The 25,325-nt window shown below is 44.9% G+C and overlaps 1 protein-coding gene and 1 long non-coding RNA gene across 3 annotated transcripts in view; one reads left to right on the forward strand and one right to left on the reverse strand.

Moving 5' to 3' along the window:
- LOC111762624 (uncharacterized) overlaps window positions 1-25,325 on the forward strand; it is a 47,993-nt gene that overhangs the window by 13,480 nt on the left and 9,188 nt on the right. Inside the window, exon 3 of one of the 2 annotated variants that reach the window (XR_009183610.2) lies at window positions 12,468-12,581. The exons of the other annotated variant lie outside the window; for it this stretch is intronic. This is a non-coding gene — a long non-coding RNA (uncharacterized lncRNA). Of the gene's footprint in view, window positions 1-12,467; window positions 12,582-25,325 lie in introns of those variants that run through there. 2 annotated transcript variants of the gene reach the window in all.
- TRAIP (TRAF interacting protein) overlaps window positions 21,105-25,325 on the reverse strand; it is a 36,192-nt gene continuing 31,971 nt past the window's right edge. Inside the window, exons 12-16 of the mRNA XM_058288541.2 lie at window positions 24,186-24,335; window positions 22,425-22,473; window positions 22,109-22,249; window positions 21,968-22,018; window positions 21,105-21,740 (exon numbers count right to left, since the gene is read on the reverse strand). Coding sequence (XP_058144524.1) covers window positions 21,621-21,740; window positions 21,968-22,018; window positions 22,109-22,249; window positions 22,425-22,473; window positions 24,186-24,335 — 511 coding nt within the window. The 3' untranslated portion in view covers window positions 21,105-21,620. The remainder of the gene's footprint in view (window positions 21,741-21,967; window positions 22,019-22,108; window positions 22,250-22,424; window positions 22,474-24,185; window positions 24,336-25,325) is intronic.

Consider the following 25,325-nt stretch of genomic DNA (forward strand, 5'->3'; position numbering starts at 1 on the left):
TGGGCGGCGCCATTCCTGGGCAGGCTGCTCTTTCTTTTCACGCTGGGCGGCTTTCCTCACGGGTGCACTCCTTGTGCGTGGGGCTCCCCTACGCGGGGGACACCCTTGCGTGGCACGGCACTCCTTGCGCGCATCAGCACTGCACATGGCCAGCTCCACACGGGTCAAGGAGGCCCGGGGTTTGAACCGCGGACCTCCCATGTGGTAGACGGACGCCCTAACCACTGGGCCAAAGTCCGTTTCCCTGCTTTCTCTTCTTTTTCACCAGGAGGCCCCAGGGATTGAACCTGGGTCCTCCCATATGGTAGGCGGAGGCCCTATCACCTGAGCCACATCCACTTTCCTCTTTCAGTTTATATATGAAAAATATAAACAGAAAAAAATGAGAAGGGACTCAAAATGGTGCAGTACAAAAAATTCAATAGGGCCCAACAGTGGGCTCGTGATACTAATGGTTACACTTTTGAGCCTATACACCTGCAATAAGAACAAGGCCTAGACTAGCATTGTGCCTGGGGGTTTCCTCCTGACAGCCTGCATGTTACTCAAATGTGGCCACTCTCACAGCCAAACTCAGCGTGTAGATGCGATGCATTCCCCCCAGCGTGGGACATGACACCTGGGGATGAGCCTCCCTGGCACCGAGGGATCACTACCACATACCAGCTGAAGAAGCAACTAGAAAATGACCTTGAATTAAAGATTCAATGCGGAACAGCAGAATATACCTGTCTACATATAATGACATGACTTCGGGAAGCTGTTTGACCTAATGTAAGGGGGAAATGGAAAGGAGAAATGAGATTATAAGGCTGTGAGTCTCTAAAAAAGAGTCTGGAGGTTGTCAGAAGGAATACCCCTATGTACAACTGAACAGAGTCTAAGAGACAGATAAGGTAGATACAACCCCAGGTATTGGTTCTTTTGAGGGATAAAGAGACCCACGGGTTCTATGGTCATGGCAGAAGGGGTTCACTGCCACGACAGATAGCCCTTCTTTGGAGCTGGTGTTTCTGCGTGATGGAATTGGACTCAGAGGGGATCTCTTTTCACAAGACTTGCATGCTACTTTATTGGAATTGTAGTCGGTGCTGGGTTTAAGATATATGTAGGGGATTTGAATCTCTGGACTGATAATATGACACCCAGGCCCAGAGCCTCAACAGACTTCAGCTCCTACACTTTGATTTATTGGACTTACTCCACTCAGCTAACATGGAGTTGAAGAAGGTCAACCACCACAACATGGAGCCTAGAGTGTCTACAACTGGAAGCGGGAGGAGTGCATCCAGTACCCATATGGAATCTAAGCCCTCACTTGACATAGATGTGCAATGGACACAACCAATCCAATGTCCACAGAGAAAATGTGGAATGGGTGTGGGAACGGTAGCCATGGTGGCTGCTGGGTGTGGGGAACGGGAGGAAGAGATGAGATGTGGAGGCATTTTCGGGACGTGGAGTTGTCCTGGATAGTGCTTCACGGACAATTACGGGACATTATAGATCCCCCCAGGGCCCACTGGATGGAACGTGAGAGAGTCTGGGCTATGATGTGGACCATTGACTATGGGGTGCAGTGATGCTCAGAGATGAACTTACCAGGTGCAATGGATGTGTCATGATGATGGGAGAGAGTATTGCTGTGGGGGGAGTGGGGGGTGGGGGCGGTGGGGTTGAATGGGACCTCATATTTTTCATAATGTAATTAAAATAAATAAATAAATAAATAATTTAAAAAAAATTCAATAAATATGAAAGTAGGCATTAACAGAAGAACTGAGGGATAAAAAAGGTGAGACTTACAAAGACCAAATAGCAAAATGACAGAATAAAGTCCCACATTGTTAGTAGTTACTTTTTTAAAATGAGATTATTTTTAGTTTATTTTTAATAATTTTTTTAGGATTGAATCTGGGAACTCATACATGGGAAGTGGGTGCTCAACCATTGAGCTACACACTCACTCCCAGTAGTTATATTAAAGGTAAATGGATTAAGATGATTGTGGGAAAGTTCTTTATCTATCCTTTAAACTCATCGCTATATGCCATTCCCTAGTAAGGGACCATGACATTATATTGGGCTTCAAATTTCGGGGAGTTCTGGATCACAGAGTGTTTCAACAATGGCAATGGAGGGATACTGGTATGGGATACCAATGACAGATGATATATGACTGACAGGGAGCTGTACAGAACATATGTCCAGGGTGCATGGTAATGTTTGGATATACTCATAGTGGCAACAATTAAAAACCACAGTAGGGGGGGTACTGGGTTCCTGGCCAGTGGTGCTCTGTCGTGGTCCCTAGGGGAGCAGTGACAGTCTCCCAGGTACAGTGGTGGGGACCGGGAGGGAGTGAGGGTTCAACAGTGAGCCCCTGATACTAATGACTATGCTTGTGAGCTGATAAACCCAAAATAATAACAAGGCCTAGAGCAACTTTGTGCCTGGGAATTTCCTTCTGTCAGCCTTCATGTTACTCAAATGTGGCCAGTCTCGAAGCCAAACTCAGCATGTAAATGCAATGCCTTCCCCCCAGCATGGGACATGACACCCGGGGATGAGCCTCCCTGGCAACGAGGGACCACTATCAACTACCAACTGATGATGCAACTGGAAAATGACCTTATACGGAAGGTTCAATGCGGATCAGCAGAATATCCATGTCTACATAAAATACCATGACTTTAAAATGCTGTTTGACCTAAAGTAAGGGGGAAATGGAAAGGAGAAATGAGTTTATATGGCTACGAGTTTCTAAAAAAGAGTCTGGAGGCTGGCAGAAGGTTTGCCCTCATGCACAACTGAGCAGAGTCAGAGAGACAGATAAAGCAGATACAACCCCCAGATATTGGTTCCTTTGAGGGCTAAAGAGACCCATGGGAGTTATGGTCATGGCCGATGGGGTTAACTACCAGGGCAGATGGCCCCTCTTTGGAAATGGTGTTTATGTGTGATGAATCTGGACTCAGATGGGATCTCCCTTCATAAGACTTTCATGCTAATGTGCTGGAGGTGCAGTTAATGTTGGGGTTTAAGATATATTTAGGGGATTTGAATCTCTGGACTGACAATGTGATAGCCAGATCCTGAGCCTCAACAGACTCCAGCACCTACAATCTGATTTATTGGACTTACCACACTCAGCTAAGATGGAGGTGAAGAAGGACAACCACCACACCATGGAGCCTAGAGTGATTACAACTGAAAATGGGAGGATTGCATCCAGCATCCAGGTGGAATCTGAGCCTCCTCTTGACATAAAGGTGCAATGGACACAACCAATCCAGTGTCCACATAGAAGAGGTGGCATTGGATTGGGAAAAGTGGACATAATGGACAAAGGGTATGGGGAAAGGCAGGAAGAGATGAGAGGTGGAGGCGTCTTCGGGACATGGAGCTGCCCTGGATGGTGCTTCAGAGGTAATCACCGGACATTGTAAATCCTCACAGGGCCTACATGATGGAATAGAGGAGAGTATGGGCCATGATGTGAACCAATGTATATGAGGTGCAGAGGTGCCCAAAGATGTACTTACCAAATCCAATGGATGTGTCATGATGATGGGAACGAGTGTTGTTGGGGGGGGGGAAAGGGGGGGTGGGGGGGTGGGGTTGAATGGGACCTCACATATATATTTTTAATGTAATATTATTACAAAGTCAATAAAAAATAAAAAAATTTAAAAAAAAAAAAAAAAAAAAAAAGATGATTGTGGGAAGATGGCAGAGTAGGGAGCTCCAGGACTCAGTCCTTGCACCAGAATGACTAACAGGCAGAATCTGTCTGAAACAACTATTTTGCAATTCCAGAGCCAAGTAGAACACTGCAGCATCCACAGAACAGCAGGAGGAAGAGGCTGATAAATTACAGTAAAGAACAGTAAATTATTGTCTCTCTGCAGTGGCTACTGGCACCCATCCCTCACTCATGGTAGGCTGCTGTGGGGTCCAGCCCCTGGCTAGCTCCCTGGTGACATAAATGAACATATAAATTCTCTTCCACAAGACCAAGGGTGGGCATGGCTGATCAATGAACACCACTTTAAAAAAATTTTTTTTTCAAAGATATTTAGATTACATAAATGTTATAATTGAAAATACAGGGAATTTCCATATGCTCCGCTCCCCACACTACCCCATTTGCCTCCATTAACAACATTCTTCATTAGTGTGGTACATTAATTGCAGTTGATGAACACATTTTGGCGCATTGCTACTAAGCATGGATTATAGTTTACATTGTCGTTTACACTCTCCCACACAGTTCTGTAGGTTATGGAAGGATATATAATGGCCTGTATCTGTCATTGCAGTGTCATTCAGGACAATTCCCAAGTCCTGAAAATATCCCCGTATTACACCTGTTTTCCCTATCCCTGACCTCAGAACCTCCAGTGGCCACTGGCTCCACATCTATGATATAAGTTTTTTCATTGCTAGAATCACAAGTCTATAGTAGAATACCAGTAAATCCACTCTAGTCCATAGAATCCCAATCCTGAGGATTCTGGGATGGTAATGCCCACTGCACCTCTACTGAGAGGGGGCTTCAGGCTCAAAAGACTGATAGATGGAACTCTCTTGCTTGAAGTTGTAGGCTCTCTCGGTTCTTTGGTATGGTGTTTGTCCATCATCATCTTTTTAGTTGTCCTGGGTAAGTCCAATGAACTGAAGATTAGGTATTGCTATTCCATTGAGGTTCAGGGTCCAGCTGGCACATGGACAGTCCAAAGTTTCAAGTCTCTTGGACATACACCTACCAACTGCAGCACTGACTATAGGTTTGAATAAAGGGACCAAAGAGCCATGTGTAGGGAAATCACAACTGAGTCCAATTCTGTCACACTGGGGAACAAAACCCCAAAGTAGGGCTCATTGGCAAGGCACCAAATTCATGAGCTATCTACCCTGACCATAGTGCCTGGGTGTCTCGAGAGTCCTCGAGAACCCCACTACTTGGGGTAGTGTCTAATTTGGCAGTCAGTGAGATCCTGCTGAGACGTGCATAAGCATAACCTTTGGAATGACCTCCCCACTCACTTTTGTTGTTGTTCTTTTTTAAAGATTTATTTTATTTATTTCTCTCCCCTTCCCCCCACCTTGTCTGCTCCCTCTGTCCACTCACTGTGTGTTCTTCTGTGTCTGCTTGTATTATCTGGCAGAACTGGGAAACTGTGCCTCTTTTTGTTGCATCATCTTGCTGCATCAGCTCTCCATGTGTGTGGCGCCATGCCTGGGCAGGTTGTGCTTTTTTCATGCAAAATGGCTCTCCTTGTGGGGCGCACTCCTTGTGCATGGGGCATCCCTACACGGGGGTGCCCCTGTGTGGCACGGCACTTCTTGCGCACAGCAGCACCATGCATGGGCCAGCTTACCACATGGGTCAGGAGGTCCTGGGGATCGAACCCTGGACACTCCATATGGTAGGCAGATGCTCTATCACTTGAGCTATGTCCACTTCCTCCCACTCACTTTGAAGTCTCTTAGCCATATAAACTCATTTGTCTTTATCTTTTCTCCCTTTTGGTCAAGGTCTTTTTCCAGTTGCATTGCTAATTGGTGCTTGGTAGTAATCCCTTGGTGCCAGGGAGGCACATCCCTGGGAGTCCTATCCCATGCTGGGGGCAAGTTATTGCATTTATTTGCTGAGTTTGGCTTTGAGAGAGACCATATTTGAGCAAAAAGGAGGCACGTAGGAGGTAATGCTTAGGTACCCTTCAATACCATGCTAAGTTTCAATTTCAAGAGTAAAAGTTCATAAGCATAGTCATCAACATCAAGGGCCCATCAATGGATCATCTTCCTTCACTACCCATTGCCTCTGTACTTGAGAGATTCTTGCTGTTTCATCAGAGAATGTGGCAGAACTCCCCAGGATGGGAATTCAATATTCTTTCATTATTGTGTGAATCTCCACCCACCATGACAATGCCCCATGAACATTTGAACACATTTATATGCCTTGTATGTATGCCCAGGTGAACCTCCTCTCAAGGTTCTCCCCCACCACAGTTGTAACCCTTCTGTGATCTAAAACTTCTTCAAAAATGAAGCCAGTAAAATCGCTAAATACACTTAATAAGAAAATGAAAAAATAATGATAGTTTTAAAAATGGGAAATAAAATGCAAAAACATTTAAAACAAAAATTTGTTTTTTTTTAATTTGGGATAAAAAATAATGGAGGGAAGTGGATTTGGCCCAATGGATAGGGTGTCCGCCTACCACATGGGAGGTCCAAGGTTCAAACCCAGGGCCTCCTGAACCATGTGATAAGCTGGCTCATGCGCCTTGCTGATGTGCACAAAGGTGTGCCTTGCCACGCAAGAGTATCCCCCATGTAAGGGAGCCCCACGCACAAAGAGTGCGCCCCGTAAGGAGAGCCACCCAGCACAATAAAAGTGCAGCCTGCCCAGGAATGGAGCTGCACACACAGAGAGCTGATGCAGCAAGATGATGCAACAAAAACAGACACAGATTCTGGGTGCCACTGACGAGAATACCAGCGGGCACAAAAGAACACACAGCGAATGGACACGGCAGACAACTGGGGGGGCAGGGAAGGGGAAAGAAATAAATAAAAGATAAATCTTTTAAAAAAATAATGGGAAAAAATTTTTTGGACATTTTGCCTTTCATCACTGTAAGATCTGTTTTCCTGTATGTACAGTGACATTTTCTTCCATTTATTCCTGTCTTACTTTTTATATTTTGTCTTCAAAAAAGTTTTACGTCATAGCAAAGGCACATGCAGAATGTAGGGATCCTCCTGCACACCACTTTTTGTTTGTTTAACTTTATAAACTGATTTATATTTTATATAAATGGAATCATATAATATGTAGTACTTTGTGTCTGGTTTCTTTCACTTAGCATACTTTTTTTTTGCCTGATATTAATACCTTGTAATATAAACATACATAATATTTTTCAGTTTAAAATAAAAACAATGTTATATATGCAATATTACCCATATTCATGTTTCACATGCTACACAGTCCCATTTACATTTTTTAGCATTCCTTTTAGGAATATACATGACCTTAGACTTTCCCTTTTAACTGCAGTCATACCCATATAATAGCACTGCTAGTTACAAACATTGTCTTGTATTTTCACCTTATCTATTCAGTTCCAAAGATTAACACCTTTTTACTAATTCTGCACAAGTTAACCCTCAGCTTTCCATTCTCAAACCTCATTCTATTTTCTGGTGACCCATATACTAGTTATTAACTTCATGATTTTACACAATATATTTAGTTCATAATAGCACAATCATACAGTATTTGTCCTTTTGTGTCTGGTTTGCTTCACTCATCATAATGTCCTCCATGTTCATCCACAGTGTCACGTGCATCACAACTTCATTTTATCTTACAGCTGCTTAATATTCCACCATGTGTGTAGCAGTTTGATATTATTGATGAATTCCAAAAAGAAATATTAGATTATGTTTGTAAAGTGGTCTTTTCCTCTGGGGGTATTTGAATGTATGGGATTCAGAGGTTTTACTTCTACTTGATTAAATAATGACCGAGGTTCTGATTGGGCCACGTCAGTAGGATGTTGCACCCCTGCCCCCTTGGGGGGTGGGGACTCACAGAGAAACCATACTGCAGAAAAGGGAGGTTTGAGCTGGAGCCTGGGAAGTAAACACACAGAGGAATAGAGATGGCTCCTTAGACATGGCAGAAGCCCCGGGGAGAGAGATGGAGCCATTCACCTGATAGTCTATAGCTGGCCTTGTGAAGAGAGCACAGCATCTGAGCCCAGAGAGAAACGGAGCCCCAGGAAGAGAGGAACCCAAGAATCCTGAACTCTTGGCAGCCATCTTGCCCCAACATGTGGCAATAGACTTTGGTGAGGGAAGTAACTTATGCTTTATGGTCTGGTAACTGTAAGCTTCTACCCCATATAAATATCCTTTATAAAAGCCAATAGATTTCTGGTATTTTGCATCAGCACCCCTTTGGCTGGTTAATACAGTGTGTATACACCAAAGTTTGTTTATCCATTCATTAGTTGACTGACACCTGGGTTGTTTCCATCTTTTGGCAATCGTGAATAATGTTGCTGTGAATATTGGCATGCAGATATCTGTTCATGTCACAGCTCTCAGTTCTTCTTGGCACATATCCAGAATGGTATTGCCAGGTCACGTGGCAAATCTATATTCGAATTCTTTAGGAACTGCCAAACAGTCCTCCACAGTGGCTGAACCATTCTACATTCCCACAAACAGTGAATAAGAGTTGCTATCTCTCCACATCCTCTCCAACACTTGTAGTTCTCTGTCTTTTTAATAGTGGTCATTCTAATATGTGTGAAATGATATCTCATTGTAGACCTCCTCCCCCGATGGCTCCTTCATCTGTTTGCTTGTTGTTTTTCTTTGCCCATTGTTTTTGCTCGTTGTCTGCTCATCGTCTGTTTTTTTTTCCTTTAGGAGGCACTGGGAACCAAACCTAGGACCTCCCATGTGGGAGGTGGGCACTCAACTGCTTGAGCCACATCTGCTCCCTGCTTGTTTTGTTTTTGCTCATTGTCTGCTTGTTGTCTTGCTCATTGATTTTTTGCCCATTGTCTGCTCGTTGTTTTTGTTTATTGTTTTTCCAAACCTGGGATCTCCCATGTTGGAGGCAGGTACTCAACTGCTTGAGTCACATCCACTCCCCTCATTTGCATTTCCCTAACTGCTAGTAATGTTGAATGTTTTTTCATGTGTCTATTTGCCATTTGTATTTCTTTGGACAAATGTCTATTCAAGTCTTTAGCCCATTTTTTAATTGGGTCATTTGTCTTTTTGTTGTTGAGTTGTAGCATCTCTTTATATATTATGGATATTAAACCCTTATTGGATATGTGATTCCAAATATTTTCTCCCATTGAATCACCCTTTTGACAAAATCCTTTGAGGTACAAAAGTGTTTAATTTTCAGGAGGTCCCATGTCTCTATCTTTTCTTTTGTTGCTCTTGCTTTCGATGTAGGATCCAAGAAACCACCACCTACCACAAGGTCTTGAAGATGTTTCCCTCCATTTTCTTCTAGTAGTTTCATGGTCCTGGGTTTTATATTTAGGTCTTTGATCCTTTTTGGGTTGATTCTTTTGTAGGGATTGAGATGGGGTCCTCTTTCATTCTTTTAGTTATGGATATCCAGTTCTCCCAGTACCATTTGTTGAAGAGACTGTTTTGTCCTGGTAATGTGGCCCTGGTAGTTTGTCAAAACCAGTTGGTGGGAAGCAGATGTGGTGCAAGTGATTAGGCACCTCCCTCCCACTTTGGAGGCCCCAGGTTTGGTTCCCAGTGCCTCCTAAAAAGAAACGAGGAAGACACAAGTGCAAACAGTGAGGGAGTGGGGAGAAAAAAATAAATAAATAATAAATCTTTTTAAAAAACCAAAACAGCCATACAGGTGAGGGTTTATTTCTGGACTCTCAATTCTATTCCACTAATCAATGTGTCTATCTTTATGCCAATACCATGCTGTTTTAACCACTGTAGCTTTGTAGTATGTTTCAAAGTCAGGAAGTGAACAGGGCTTTTTTTTTTTTAAGATTTATTTTATTTCTCCTCACCTCCTTGTTTTATTTTGTTTTGTTTTCACTTGCTGTATCTGTTCATTTTCCTTGTTTCTTTTTTTTAAAGATTTATTTTTTCTTTATTTCCCCACCCCCCCTTCCATTGTCTGCTCTCTATGTCCATTTGCTGTGTGTCCTTCTGTGTCTGCTTATATTCTCATTAGGTGGCTCCAGAAACCGATCCCGGGACCTTCTGGAGTGGGAGAGAGGTGATCATTCTCTTGTGTCTCCTCAGCTCCCCGGTCTGCTAAGTCTCTTATTGTCTCTCCTCCTTGTCTCTTTTTGCTGCGTCATCTTGCTGTATCAGCTCTTTACATGGGCTGGCACTCTGTGTGGGCCAGCTCACCACGTAGGCCAGCTTGCCTTCACCAGGAGGTCCTGGGTATTGAATTCTAGACCTCCTACAGAAGTCCAATTGCTTGAGCCACATCTGCTTTCCTCCTTGTTTCTTAGGAGGCACTGGGAATCAAACCTGGGAACTCTGATGTGGGACAGAGGTGCCTAATCACTTGAGCTACCTCTGCTCCCTGCTTTGTTTTGTCTCTCATTGTGTTTTTTCCTCCTTGCGTCTCTTGTTGTGTCACCTTGTCATGCCAGCTTTCTGTGCCTGCCTGTTGCGTAAGCTCACTGTGCTCTTTAGAAGACACTGGGAACTTCCACTCCCTGCTTTGCTCACTTCTCGTTATGCTTTTTTTTTCTTTTCTTCTTGTGTCTCTTGTGTCAGCTTGTACCAGCTCACTGTCTTCTTTAGGAGGCACTGGGGTCCAAACCAGCAACCTCCCATGTGGTAGGCGGGAGTCCGGCCACCTGAGCCACATCTGCTTCCTGTGAACAGGGCTTTTGATTAGCAATTTCAGATCACTGGGGCCCCAGCTTTCAGGGGGATGATTGTTTCAACTTGTCCCAAAGGTCATGGTTGAAAAGACTTAAAGATGCTACATTTCTTCAGGGCTGTGGGGAACAGTTAGTGGAAGGGCTTTATTTGCTGTGGAGAAAAGCTCAGCTCTAGGGATTTGTGAAAGAAGCTCGTGGCATCCTTCCTGAACCCCTTCCTTGGGCACTGTGGAGATGATCTGCACCCTCTTCTTGGGTCCCTGGCCCGGATTTGGCTGGGAAAGACTGACTAGGGAAAGTCCTCTCTCGCATGTCCCTCCTCCCAGAATTTGCCCTCTAGACAAAAGGTGCTTGAGATTATGAAAGGAGTACAAGAAACTATAGAGGTGGACAATCTGGGACAAAGGCTTGTGGGCTTCAAACACCCAGGAGAGGGAGGTCTGACTCCTGGGAAATAGAGGGAACAACCGAACTCCAGTAAACAGAGAATCTTGAAAACAACTAACAGGCAAAAGCCCAGGGCAAGACACAGGCCCAGAAAGACAGGGAAAACCCTGCATACTGCATTAGCCTTGGGCAGACCTTCCTGACCGGGGCTTGAAGCTCAAGAAAATCTTGTCTTATCACCAGCTAGTTACAAAACCAGGAAACAGACCACGCAGGGAATAAATTCCAGGGTTAACATTTTAAAATACTAAAAGGTACAGGGGAGCAGATGTAGCTCAAGTGGTTGAGTGCCTGCTTCTCATGTATGAGGTCTAGGATTCATTTCCCAGTATCTCATTAAAAAAAGAAAAAAAATACAGGGAGCAACAAAGAAGCACAGGACAAAGATACAGGATATGATGGCCCATCCAAAGGAAGAGGATAAAAATACAGGGGAAAAAAACAAAACAAAAAAACAATGAAGAAGACCAGAATGTATCTTTTTAATATCCTTAACCTCTTTAGCCACCTGTATTAGTCCTGATGCAAAGTACCAGAACTCTGTTGGCTTTTATAAAGGGTATTTATTTGGGGTAGAAGCCTACAGTTACCAGGCCCTAAAGAGACCAAATCAAGGTACCATAACAGGTACTTTCTCCCCTAAAGTCTGTGTTCATGTGTTGAAGCAAGATGGTGGGCAATCTCTGTGACGGTTCAGCCTTCCTCCTTCCTCTTAACGCTCCGTGGTCCAAGCTTCTTCTGATCTCAGCTGTAGGCTGGCATAAGGCTCATCTCTCTCCCGGGGGCTGGTTTCTTTCTGGGCTCAGCTGCTCTGGTCTCTTCACAAGGTCAGCTGTAGACTATCAAGCTCATCTCTCCTCCCAGGGCTGTGTCTATGGAGCACTCTCTCTTCCTGCGTATCTGCTTCTACATGTCTGCTTCCATGTGAGAAGTCTGTTTTATCAGCCCAAGGCAGCTGGGACTCAATGCTAAGTCATCCTCTAATGATGTGGTTGGATCAGAGCTCTAATCTCAAAATAATTTATTCAGATGTCTCAGTTGAACCTAATACAACCAAAGGGTTATCATGCCAGAGGAACTGACCAGTTTACAAACATAATCTATATTTCTTTCTGGAATTCATAAATAATATAAAATGGCTACACCATCTCATTGAATTTATTAAGGAGATTTGTTTGAACATCTATGATTAATTATCTTAATTCCTCTATGTCACCTACAGGCTTAGCTTGTTCCTTTGGGCCATATCTTCCTGTTTCTTGGTATGGATTGAAACTTTTTGTAGGTGTCTTGATATCTGCTTTACTAGATGTATTTATTCTGGGCACAGTTCTCTCCTTAGAGTTTTCTGTTTGATCAGTTTTGTGCAACAACCCCTCTGAAACTGGTTCAACTTAATTTGGAACTTTATAGTGGCTTGTGTTTAGCCAATCGGAATTTTTCCAGCTCCTTTTCATCTGTTTCTTCCCTCTTCTCCCTTGCTGGTTGTGTAGTAGTTACTGAGGATGCAATTGGTACTGTACACTGCGGAGGCTGAAGCTGCCTGTGTTGCCCTAGGAACTGATGTAGCTTCTCTCTTTTCTCCCCTGCCAGGGGTAGGGGCAGAGCCACAGCTGTGTGCAGTAATCGAAGCCATGCAGGTCAAGACTGTCTACAGTTGCCTGGAGAGACTGTCTGGGATGAGGATGGAGCTACAGATTTGGGCAGTAAACTAAGCTGTGTCAGTCAAAACTGACTGCAGTTGCTCAGGTGGACTGACAAAGCACCGGCCCCCCCTCCTCTCCTGCCAGGGGTGGGGATGGAGCCTCAGGAGTGCCCAACAATTTAGCAGGGCTGAAAATGCCTGCAGTTGCCCTGAGATACTGAGGAATACCGTTCCTTTTCCTTCTCTTCCTCCTCCTCGCTTTCTTCTCCTCTTCCTCCATTTTTTTAGTTAGCGCCTGGCATTCAGGAAAGCTCCATTGTATCCTTAGCTGGCTAAAAGGTTAAGAAACAGATGTTTCAAAGTCTAACTTCCAGGAATAACACATCAAAATATCAAAATGTTGAGGTTTTGACAAAAGATTACAAAACATACAAAGAAACAGGAAACACTGGCACAGGCATAGGAAAAGATTAAATCATTAGAAACCATAAATGAGGAACACCAGACCTGGGATATACCAGAAAAAGACTTTTTTAAAAAATGGTCCTAAATATGCTCAAAGAGCTAAAAGAAACCATGGACAAAGAACTAAAGAAAATTAGAAAAAAAAACAATAGATGAACACAAAGAAAACATCAATATAAAGATGGAAATTATGAAAAGGAACCAGAGCTGAAGACCACAATAACAGAAATGAAAAATTGCCTAGCAGATTGGAGCTAGCAGAAGGAAGTCAGTGAACTTGAAGATAGAACTATAATCATTCACAGTGAGGAGCAGAAAGAATTAAAAAACAAACTCTGAGGAACCTGTGGGAAACTATCAAGTGTACCAATATATGCATTGCAGGCATTCCAGAAGGAGAGGAAAGAGAGAAAGGGATAGAGAGAATATTCAGAAAAATAATGGCTGAAAACTTCCCAGATATAATGAAAGACATGAATATACACATCTCTAGCAGTTTGATATTGTTTATGAATCCAAAAATAGATATTGGATTATGTTTGTAAACTGGCCTGTCTGAAGTTTCACTTTTACTTAAATAAATTATGATTAGGGCTTTGATTGGGCCATGTCAGTAGGACATTGAGTCTCCACCCTTGGTGGGGGGGTCCTCACAGCTAAAAGACATGGCAAAAGAAAGTGTTGGAGTTTTGATGTTGGCATTTTGATGCTGGAGGTTTGAGCTGGAGCCTGGGAAGTAAGCACACTGAGGAGCAGAGCAGCTGAGCCTGGAGAATCAAGCCCCAGGGAGAGAGACAGAACCAGTCACCTGACAGTCTACTGCTGGCCTTGTGGAGAAAACAGAGGAGCTAAGCCCAAAGAGAAATGAGCCCTGGGAAGAGAGGAAGCCAGGTAGCATGAATCCTGGCAGACATAGGCAGCCATCTTGCTCCAACATGTGGCAATAGACTTTGGGGAGGGAAGTAACTTATGCTTTATGGCCTGGTAACTGTAAGCTTCTACCACAAATAAGGACCCTTTATAAAAACCAACTGATTTCTGGTATTTTGCATCAGCACCCCTTTGGCTGACTAAGACAGCCAAGATATTCAGACATTCAACAAAGCCCAAAGAGGATAAATCCAAATAGACTCACACTGTACCATATTATAATCAAACTGTAGAATTCCAAAGATAAAGATATCTAAAATTCTGAAAGCAAAAAATTGCCAACCAAGAAGAGTATATCCAGCAAAACTGACTTTCAAAATGAGGGAGAGATTAAGGCATTCCCAGATAAATAAAAGCTGACAGAGTTTGTTATCATTAGACTGACCCACAGAAGATGCTAAAGAGAGTTCTGCAGGTTGAAAGGAAAGGGGAATAGACAATTGAGTGAAGCCACATGAAGAAATAAAGATCTTCAATGAGGGTAGTGACATGGGTAAACATAAATGCCAGTACTATTTGTATTTTTGGTTTGTAACTCCACTTTTTACTTTGTACAGGATCTGAAAGGCAAAAATATAAAATGTAATGATAAATCAATGATTTGGGACTCAATGTATAAACATGCAATTTGTGACAAAAACTAGATAAAGATGGAAGGATGGAGGGCATAGGAACATTGTGTATGCATACTATTGAAGTTAAATTGCTATCAAAGCAAATGAGATTGTTATCAATTTAGTATGTTGAATTTAAGCCCTATAGTAACCACAAAGAAAATATAAGAGAATGTGCAAACTTACAGAGACAGAAAGTAGAATACAGGTTATTGGGGCAGAGCTGTGTGTTTCTATTAGGGCTGAAGGAAAAGTTCTCGTAATTGATGGGGAGGGTACTACAACATTGCAAATGTGACTAATCCAATTAAATGGTATGGGAAGGGTTGGGAGGTGATGATTTATGGTTTTTATGTTTTCACAATTACAAAAAAGGAAAGAAAACAAAGCAATAGTAATTAATGCAATACATGATACTGGATGGGATCTAAGAATTGAGGAGAAAAGGCTTAAAAAGGACATAATTGGGACTTAAGAACAAATTAGAATATAACATGTAATCTTTATAGCAATGTTAAATTTCTTGACCTTGATATATCAATTAAGGTAATTATATAAGTGAATATTTATGTTCATAGGAAATGTACTTGGAAGTATTATAAGTTCAAGTAGTATGACATGCAATCTATTCTCAAATGCTCAGAAGAGAGATGGGAAGATAGAAAGAATACTATGGCAAATGGGCAAAATGATAAAATTGTATCAGGAGGGGTAGGTTGGAATTCTCTGTATGGGTTTGTGTTATTTTTGCAACTGTCCTGTAAGTTTGAAATCATTTCCAAATAAAAAGTTAGAAAACAACAACAACAACAACAAAAATTAAAGAGAAGGGAACACTTCTTAGCTCATTCTATGAGGCTAACATTACCCTAATACCAAAGCCAGATAAAGATACCACAAGAAAAAAAAATTACAGACCAATATCCATCCATCCCTTTTGAATATACAAGCAAAAAATCCTCAAAAAATACTGGCAAACCAAATCCAACATTAAAATAATTATTCATCATGACCAAGTGGGACTTATCCCAGGTATGCAAGAGGGGTTCAACATAAGAAAATCAATTAATGTAATGGACAGAAAAATGTGGTATATATGTATAGTGGAATATTATTCAGCCATAAAAAGGAATTAAGTCCTGACACACATGATGACATGGATGAACTCGGAAGACATCATGTTAAATGAAATTAGCCAGACACAAAAGTCAGAAACTAGAATAGGGAAGTGGATGTGGCTCAAGAGAAAGAGTGTCTGCCTACCATATAGGAGGTCCAAGGGTTCGATACCCAGGGCCTCCTGGCTCATGTGGTGAGCTGGCGCACACGCAGTGCTGCTGCATGCAAGGAGTGCCAGCCCATGCAGGGATGCCCCCTGTGCAAGGAGTGGCTCCCATGCAAGGAGTGGCCCCTGCGCAAGGAGAGTCACCTGCACGAAACCACAGTCCGTCCAGGAGTGGTGCCACACATGGAGAGCTGATGCATCAAGATGATGCAACAGTAAGAGACAGAGATCTCCAATGCTGCCTGATGAGAATACAAGTGGACACAGAAGAACACACAGCGAATGGACACAGAGAGCAGACAATGGGGAGGGGGGAAGTGGGGCAGAGAAATAAGTAAATAAATCTGAAAAAAAAAAACACAAAAAAAGAAGAAACTAGAATACAGTTTACTAGAAGCCAAGATGATGGTAGCGAATGGGAATTTAATGTTTAATTGACTTCTGTCTGGGGTTATTAGTTTCCTAGGTTGCTGAAAGCAAATATTATGAAATAGTTTTAAAATAGTTTGGTTTAAACAAATGGGAATGCATTAGCTTACAGTTTTGAGGTTGTGAAAATGTCCAAATCAAGGCTTCATCAAGGCCATGCTTTCTTCCTGACGATCGGCTGCCTGTGAACCTTGGCTCCTCTGCCACATGGAAGGGACACGATGGCTGGCATCTGCTGGTCTCTCCCTTTTCTTCTGGGTTTTGTTGATTCCACTTCTTGCTTCTGTGGTTTTCTTCTCTCTCTCTCGATTTATTCTGTTTATAAAGAACTCCAGTAATAGGGTTAAGACCCCTCCTGAATGAGGCGAGTCACCCCTTAACTGAAATAGCCTCATCAAAAGGCCCTATTTACAATGGGTTTACACTCACAGGAATCGATGAACTTTAAGGACATGCTTTTCTGCGGTACATACAGCTCCAAACCACCACATGCGTGGTGGAGAAGTTTTGGTAATGGATGGTGGTGATGGTAGTACAACATTGTGAATGTAATTAACATCACTAAATTGTATATATGAATGTGGTTAAAGGGAAATTTCAGGTTGTATTTTATTAGAATAAAAATGTAAAAAAGAAAAAAATCCATAGAATTGTACAACACAGTGAACCCTTATATAAACTGGACTAGAGTGAATAGTATAATTATAATATTGTTTCATCAATTTTAACAAAGGCACCGCATTGACACAAAATGCTAAAAAGAAAAACTGGGTGTGAGGGGAGGTATGTGGGAGCTCTGTACTTTCTATATGATTTTTCTGTATATCTACAACTTCTCTAATAAAAAATAAATTAAAAAGAATTGAGACAGATTATTTGCTAACATTAAAATAAACAACAAAAAACAACTCTATGCTCTTTAGCTATTAACCCTCTACTTCCCAATTCCTTTACCGCCTTGAGCAAGCATTTTTTTTTTTTAAAGATTTATTTATTTATTTAATTTCCCCCCCTCCCCTGGTTGTCTGTTCTTGGTGTCTATTTGCTGCGTCTTGTTTCTTTGTCCGCTTCTGTTGTCGTCAGCGGCACGGGAAGTGTGGGCGGCGCCATTCCTGGGCAGGCTGCTCTTTCTTTTCACGCTGGGCGGCTTTTCCTCACGGGCGCACTCCTTGCGCGTGGGGCTCCCCCACGCGGGGAACACCCTTGCGTGGCACTGCTCTCCTTGCGCGCATCAGCACTGCGCATGGCCAGCTCCACACGGGTCAAGGAGGCCCGGGGTTTGAACCGCGGACCTCCCATATGGTAGACGGACGCCCTAACCACTGGGCCAAAGTCCGTTTCCCTTAAGCAAGCATTAATCTACTTTCTCTTTTGCCTATCTTGAACATTTCGTAAAAATGGAATCAGCTTTTCAGCTAGGAGGAGGCCAGGGTGCAACTTTCTTTGGTCGTCCCACATTCAGGTTCATGCGACACCAGCAGCTACCATCATGCCACCCAGATTTGACCCCAACAAGATCAAAGTTGTTATACCTGAGGTGCACTGGTGAGGAAGTCAGTGCCACATCTGCCCGGCCCGAAGATCTGCCTCCATTTTGGTCTCTCTCCAAAAATGGTTGGTGAGGGAAGCAGGCTTGGTGCATTGGTTAGGGCGTCTGTCTACCATATGGGAGATCCGCGGTTCAAACCCCGGGCCTCCTTGACCTGTGTGGAGCTGGCCCACGTGCAGTGCTGATGCACGCAAGGAGTGCTGTGCCATGCAGGGTTGTCCCCCGCGTAGGGGAGCCCCATGCACAAGGAGTGCACCCCGTAAGGAGAGCTATCTAGCGTGAAAGAAAGTGCAGCCTGCCCAGGAATGGCGCTGCACACACGGAGAGCTGACACCACAAGACGACGCAACAAAAAGAAACAGATCCCCGTGCCACTGACAACAACAGAAGCGGACAAAGACGACGACACAGCAAATAGACACAGAGAACAGACAACGGAGGGGAGGGAGGGAAGAGAAATAAATAAATCTTTAAAAAACAAACAAACAAAAACAAAAATGGTTGGTGATGACATTGCCAAGGCAACTGGTGACTGGAAAGGTCAAAGGCTTCCGGTGAACTGACCATTCAGAACAGACAGGCCCAGGCTGAAGTGGTGCCTTCTGCCTCTGCCCTGATCATCAAAGGCCTTAAGGAACCACCCAGAGACAGGAAGAAGCAGAAGAACATGAAATACAGTAGAAATATCACTTTTGATGAGCTCATCACCATTGCCCAACAGATGATGCACAGATCTTAGCCAGAGAACTCTCTGGAGCCATTAAAGAGAATCTGAGGACTTCCCAGTCTGTGGTCTGAGATGTTAATGGCTACCACTCTCATGGTATCATTGATGACATCAATACTGGTGCAGTGGAATACCCAGCTAGTTAAGAACCAGCTAGATAAGAAAGGAAAATATTTCAATGAAGGAACATTTATTTGACAGCCCCCCCCAAAAGGACTCATATGTGGTCCTTTGTGACTTCTTTCACTCATATTTTTAAGATTCATTCATTTTGTTGAATGCATCAATACTTTATTTCCTTCTATATATGTGTGATACAAATATACCTAACTTTAAAACTTCCATTTTAATCATTAAGCACCTTCACAATGTTGTGTAACCATTAACACTATTTACATTTTTTAATGTAATATCTTTTAAAAAATGAATAAGTTGAGTAGAATTTGGGGAAAAAAAACCACTATTTACAGAACTTTTTCATCATCCCCAAAAGAAACTCTGTAATTATCAAATAACTCCCCCTTCTCCCCTCCCCACAACCTCTGGTAAACTCTAGTCTACTTTTTGTCTTTGCCTATTCTAGATACCTCACATAAGTGGAACCATACAGTATTTGTCTGGCTTATTTTGCTTAGCATGCTTTCAAGAGTCATCAATTTTGCAGTATGTATCAGAACTTTCATTCCTTTTTATGACTAATATTCTATCGTAGGTATACCACATTTTGTTTATCCATTCATTTGCCATTTGACACTTGGGTTTTCCCATCTTCTATTTTGAATAATGCTGCTATAAGCAATAGTGTACAAGCATGTTTCAGTACGTTTTAAAATCTTTTAGATATATATCTAGGAGTGGAATTGGTGGGTAATTTAGCTCTTTGGGGAAAGGCCACTGTTTTTCACAGAGGGTACACCATTTTACATTCCCACCACAAGGGTTCCAATTTCTCTACATCCTTACTATCATCTGACATTTTGATTCTAGCCATTCTAGTGGGTATGAAGTGGAATCTCATGGTGGATTTGATTTGCATTTCCCTGATGGCTAATGATGTTGAGCATCTTTTTGTGTCCTTATTGGCCATTTTATTTTTATTTATTCTTTATTTCTCTACGCTCCCCTCCCCCAGTTGTCTGCTCTCTGTGTCCACTTGCATTCTTGTCAGCGGCACCAGGAATGTGTCTCTTTTTGTTGCGTCATCTTGCTGCGTCAGCTCTCCATGTGTGTGGCCCCACTCCTGGGCAGGCTGCACTTTTGTCACGCAGGGCTGTTCTCCTTACAGGGCACACTCCTTGAGCGTGGGGCTCCCCTATGCGGGGGACACCCCTGTATGGCATGGCACTCCTTGTGAACATCAGCACTGCGCATGGGCCAGCTCACCACACAGGTCAGAAGGCCCTGGGTTTGAACCCTGGACCTCCCATTTGGTAGGAGGATGCTCTATCCATTGAGCTAAATCTGTTTCCCTTGTTGGCCATTTTAAAGAACTTTTTTTTTTTCCAGGAGGTACTGAGGATTGAATCTGGGCCCTTGTATACACTAAGCAGGTGCTCAACCACTGAGCTACACCCACTCCCTGCCTATTGGTCATTTATATATCTTTGGAGAAATGTCTAATCGGATCCTTTACCCATTTTTAAATTGGGTTGTCTTTTTATTGAGTTGTAATCATTCTTTTTATATTCTAGACACAAGTCCCTTATGAGCTATTTGATTTGCAAATATTTTCTCAAGTGGTGAGTTATCTTTTCACTTTCTTGATAAGTGTGCTTTGAAGCTTTTAATTTTGATGAAGTCTAATTTATCAATTTTTCTTTTGTTACTCATGCTTTTGGTATCATCTCTAAGAATCCATTGCTAACTCTGAGGCCATATTTTCTTCTAAGTTTTACAGTTTTAGCTCTTACATTTATACCTTTGATCAATTTTGAGCCAATTTTTGTATGTAAAATGAGGTAAGGGTTCAATTTCATTCTTTTATATGTAGCTATTACGTTGGCTCAACACCACTTGTTGAAAAGACTATTCTTACCCCCATTGAATGGTCTTGGCACCCTTGTCAAAAGCCAGTCAGTCAGCTAACCAGACACATGAGTTTATTCTGGATCTATCCCACTGATCCATGCCTACCCTTAGGCCAGCACCACACTGTCTTGCTTACTGTTGCTTTTTAATAAGTTTTAAAATGAGGAAGAATGAGTCCTCCAACTTGACTTTCGTGAAGCCAAGACCAAAGGCTAGAAGTTTGGTGGCAAAGTCAGAGGTGGAGGAGGGCATGGGAGGGCAGTTGCAGTGGGGAGGGTTGGAGTGGGCAAAACACTGTTTTGTTAGTGTGAATTCTCCGTGTGGATAGACCTGCTTACCCATTGACTCTCCTGCTGACAGCCCTGGGCTGTGCCCAGGTTAGAGACTGTGGACAAAGCTGCAGTGATCTTATTCTTGCTAAAGTCTCCCTGTACCCCATGAGAGGACATCTGCCTATGGGTGGAACTGCTGGGTCCAATTCTAGGTGAAGGTCCCGCTTTAGACAGTCATGGAAAAATTTTCCAGTGTTGGTGCAAATTTACACTCCCAGAGCAAAGAAGAGATGCCATCTTTTTATTTTACATAGAAACTTTCCCTTGCCCCCCCCCAAACACACACACGCCATCCTCCATCCCACTACCCGGCCTGGCCCTGGCTAAGTCCAGCAGCAAGTTGGAGATAGGCAGGGGCTCTGGCCCGAGGCTGCCTGAGAAGCCTCAAGCACTCTGGGCCACACAGGTAGCCAACAAGCAACCCTGGGGGGACAGAAGTGGCCCGGCTGCATCCGCTCATGATTATAAACAGGAGGCTGGAACAAGCAGCAGGCCCTGCTGGCAAGAACAGTGAGCCAGCCACCTCAGCTCCTGGGAGGTAGGCCCAGTGTGGCGGGGGTTGGGCAGTCTCTGAGTGGCTCTCTCAGCCCACCTGTGTGTCTGCGCCTGCCATCAAGGCTGGTCCTGCAATAGGGATTGTCCCCAGCCTGGCCAGTCCTCAGCCTACAAGCCAGAGCCATGTAGTAGGCCACTGACAGGCTCGCGGTTATTGCCCTAACCCCAGGAGGCCAGGGCCCCTGGGCTACCTCAGGAAGATGTCCAGCTTGGCCTGGGAGGAAGAAGGGGCTGTCCTCACCCCCACTCTCTGCTTAGCCTTGGCCTTGGGCTTAATGAGCAGTGGACGGATCACAGTCAAATCAGTCTGGAGGCGATGTTAAGGAAGAGGCACAGAGAGAGGATTAGAATGAAGGGCAGGAAAGGCTCAGAAAGGCAGGATTGGGGGTTGGGCAGCCCTGCTACATGGAGCAAGGCCCAGTTCTGCACATCTGAGGCTGCAGACACTGGCAGGCTGAGGCCTAGAGTTCAGTGAGGATGGTATGGGCTCCACAGCTCAGCTAAGCCCCACCCAGCATTACAGAATAAGGATACAGGTTGGATGAACTTTGTTCGGCCTCCAAGCCCATCGAAGCCTGTCCTTACCTAGGGCAGAAGGAAGAGGTGAGCGGGCCCTGGCCAATGGGCCACCCATGAGAGGGCCGGCCCCTGTCACTTGTGGGAAACCACACTTACCGCATCTGTGTTGCGAAAGGATTTTGCCCTGGCCCTCTTGTGGCTCAGGACAGCATTCCGGATAAAGTCAGGGAAGGCACCAGCCAGCTCCTCATCTGGCTCTCCCACACAGCACTGGCCACCTAGCGAGAGCTGGGACTCCTGCAGGAGAAACCCCAGAGCCGGACTCGATGAGCCTGATGACACTGAATTGCTTCAGTCCTGGGCCAGGAGTGAGAGAGTTCTGGCAAGACCCTGCCCTCCCAGAAGTTGTTTCAGGCCCAGTTCTGGCAAGGGCTGGACAGTGACTGCTAAGCTGCTTCTGTAAAGTCCTTACCTGCTTGGGGTCTTTAGGCATCTTCTTGGGTATGTCCTGAACAGGGGAGCTGCAAGAGTGAGACAGGAAGACATGGGGCAGGTGAGCCGAGTTCAGCGCACGCCCACGGAGGAGCCACTATGTGGCATGGCTGGTGTCAGGGCTGCAGGATAGACAAAGCACCTCTGCAACCCCCACCTCAAGCACAGTTCTGGGAACAGCTGCACAGTCACAGCTGGCAGGGTGGCAAAGGTTGGACCATGTCCCAATCTTGCGGCCTCCACTCGGAGAGAAAGCAATTCCAGTGCTCTCCAGGCCCTATGCAAGGCTAGGGAACACAACCAATTTACTACCACAGGAAGAAAGCCTGGTCAAGTCTCACCATGATATAGGGAGACTGTGTCTAATGAGCTCAGGCCTAGCCCCATCTGCCCAGAAAGGGGGCCTCATGGGACCCTCAGGAAGTCAGCCCACAAAGTGCTCGCAGTATACAGAGCTGAGCCGTATCCCTAGAGAATCTGTGTGAGGAGGCGGCAGAAGAGACTACAGCCTTGGGCCCCAGCCTCCCACTTCTACTGTCAGAGCTGGACACTGTTCCCGGATGCTAACAGATGGAAACTGTCTCCTAGTATTATCCCCGGTGGGTGAGAGCATGGTGTCCTAAGGCTAACCTTGTGGAGGGACCTAAGGTCCACTGACCCTGGAGGCCGTCCCCTCCTGCCCCCATAGCATAGCTCCACAGGATGACTCCCCATTGAGCCTGGCTCTGGGGAGACCATGCCAAGGTTGGAGACATCCTGGCCTCTCTCACTCTCATGTGGACCCTGAGTATGGCTGAAGTGTCTCTAGATGCCCTGGCAACCTACAGGCCCCAGGTGCCCACTTTCAACCTTTGTAGCTGAAGAGGTGACATGAGGAAACAAGAGTGGGAGCAGGCACCGACAGGTTCCCCGACTACAGTGCACAGGGCCACATTTGCTTCTCACCGCTGTCAGGTCTGGCCCGGTGTAGCACAGTCCTCTGTGTCTGAGATTAGGGGAAGCAGGGAACCCAACTGCCTGACCCTCTTGCCCTCTTCCGGGGCCTCTTTCTCTTCCACTGCTGCAAGTCCCATTTTCTTTCTCTTATGCCCAAAGACTGTTCAAAGACTAAGAGCAGATGTGCTTCAGTCCCTGACCTCCCACACGCCGGCAGTGTGCACCTACATGTATGCCCGGGCACAGTCCTGGCCTCGTGATGAACTACATTTGGTGTGCTTGGCCAGGAAGACGACCTCCCTGTTCCAGTCCTTCTGCATCCCTAGTGCCTGCCCCTGGAGGCTACCTGCTTGGGTGGAGGGACCTTGGGCTCAGTGGTTTGGAACTGTTCCTGCCTCAAGCACAAGCCTCAGAGGAAAGGCACACAAAAAGAGAAAGTTCACAGTCCCTGCCTCAGGACTTTGGTGGGCAGGCATCTAAGATGCTGGGGGTACTTTCCCAATCCTGCCAGTCCAGACCCGTCCCACCAGGACACCTGTGTGACCCTCCATGGTCAGCTGGGCATCCCAAAACCTTTGCCTTAAAGAGTGATGGTGTGGATTACTAAGACAAGCAATAGAAGGGCTTTGTACAGTGAGTGCTCAGGAAAAGAGAGAAGAAGTGTCTAGGAACCAAAGCCAGGGCCAAACTCAGGTAGCCCTCAGTACTGCAACATTGGTCACTTAAGAGTTCTCAGGAAGGGCATGCAGAGATGTCTTAACCATCTCTCCTCCAGACCACAGATAGGCTAAAGACTGCCACTCACTGTGCCTTTCCCAGGCAGAGCTTCTTGGTGGTACGGGAGCTGGAGGGCCGGGCTGGGGGAGTGTCCACATCAAAGGTAGCATTGAGGTCAATGTCATCACTGAAGACTGGCCGGCAGAGCTTCAGGTTCAGCATCTCCACAGGGGCTGGACTGTGGACAGAGATCACCGGGTTACTTGGGACCACAGCAACTGCCCACAGTGGCAGATCCAAGGAAAGGGAGCTACCTGCACTGATTTGGATGGGTAAGTCACTTGAGAAGTTTGACTTCTCCCTGGCCTCTGGAAACTCTACCCTCTCCCTTTCCTGTAAGTAGAAGCGAAGGCTGCACAAACCCGCCTGTGATGGCTTGGAGCTGTATATACCCCAGAAAAATATGTTCTTAAAGTTAATCCATTCCTGTGGCGGTGAATCCATTGTAAGCAGAACATTTGGATGAGATTTCTTCAGTTAAGGTGTGGGGGTGGGGGTGGGGAGAGAGAGAGGAGAGGAGAGAGAGAGAGAGACAGAGAGACAGAGAGACAGAGCGAGAGAGAGACAGAGACAGAGAGAGACAGAGAGAGAAAGACAGAGACAGAGATAGAGAGAGACAGAGAGAGACAGAGAGAGAGAGAGACAGAGAGAGACAGAGAGAGAGAGACAGAGAGAAAGAGAGAGAGAAGAGAGAAGCCGATGTGGCTTAACTGACAGAGCATCTGTCTACCATATGGGAGGTCCAGGGTTCAAACTCAGGGCCAGTTTTGGTGAGCTGGTCCACACATAGCACTGTCATGCGCAAGGAGTGCCATGCCATGCAGGGGTGTTCCCTGCATAGGGGAGCCCCATGCGCAAGGAGTGCGCCCCATATTGAGCTGCCCTGCACGAAAAAAGTGCAGCCTGCCCAGGAGTGGAGCTGCATACATGGAGAGCTGACGCAGCAAGATGATGCAACAAAAAGAGACACAGATTCCTGGTACTGCTGACAAGGATGCAAGTGGACAGAGCAGCCAACGGGGGGAAGGAAGGAGAAGGGAGAAAAATAAATAAATAAATCTTTAAAAAAGAGAGAGAGAAAGCCAGAGGGAGCAGCCAGAAGCAGGCAGTCCCTTGACAAGTGGTACCTGAGATATGTGTTCGACCTTGGCTCAAGCCAAGTCAGTCT

The sequence above is a fragment of the Dasypus novemcinctus genome, chromosome 26, assembly GCF_030445035.2.
Source record: "Dasypus novemcinctus isolate mDasNov1 chromosome 26, mDasNov1.1.hap2, whole genome shotgun sequence".
In the NCBI taxonomy this organism is placed as follows: Eukaryota; Metazoa; Chordata; class Mammalia; order Cingulata; family Dasypodidae; genus Dasypus; species Dasypus novemcinctus.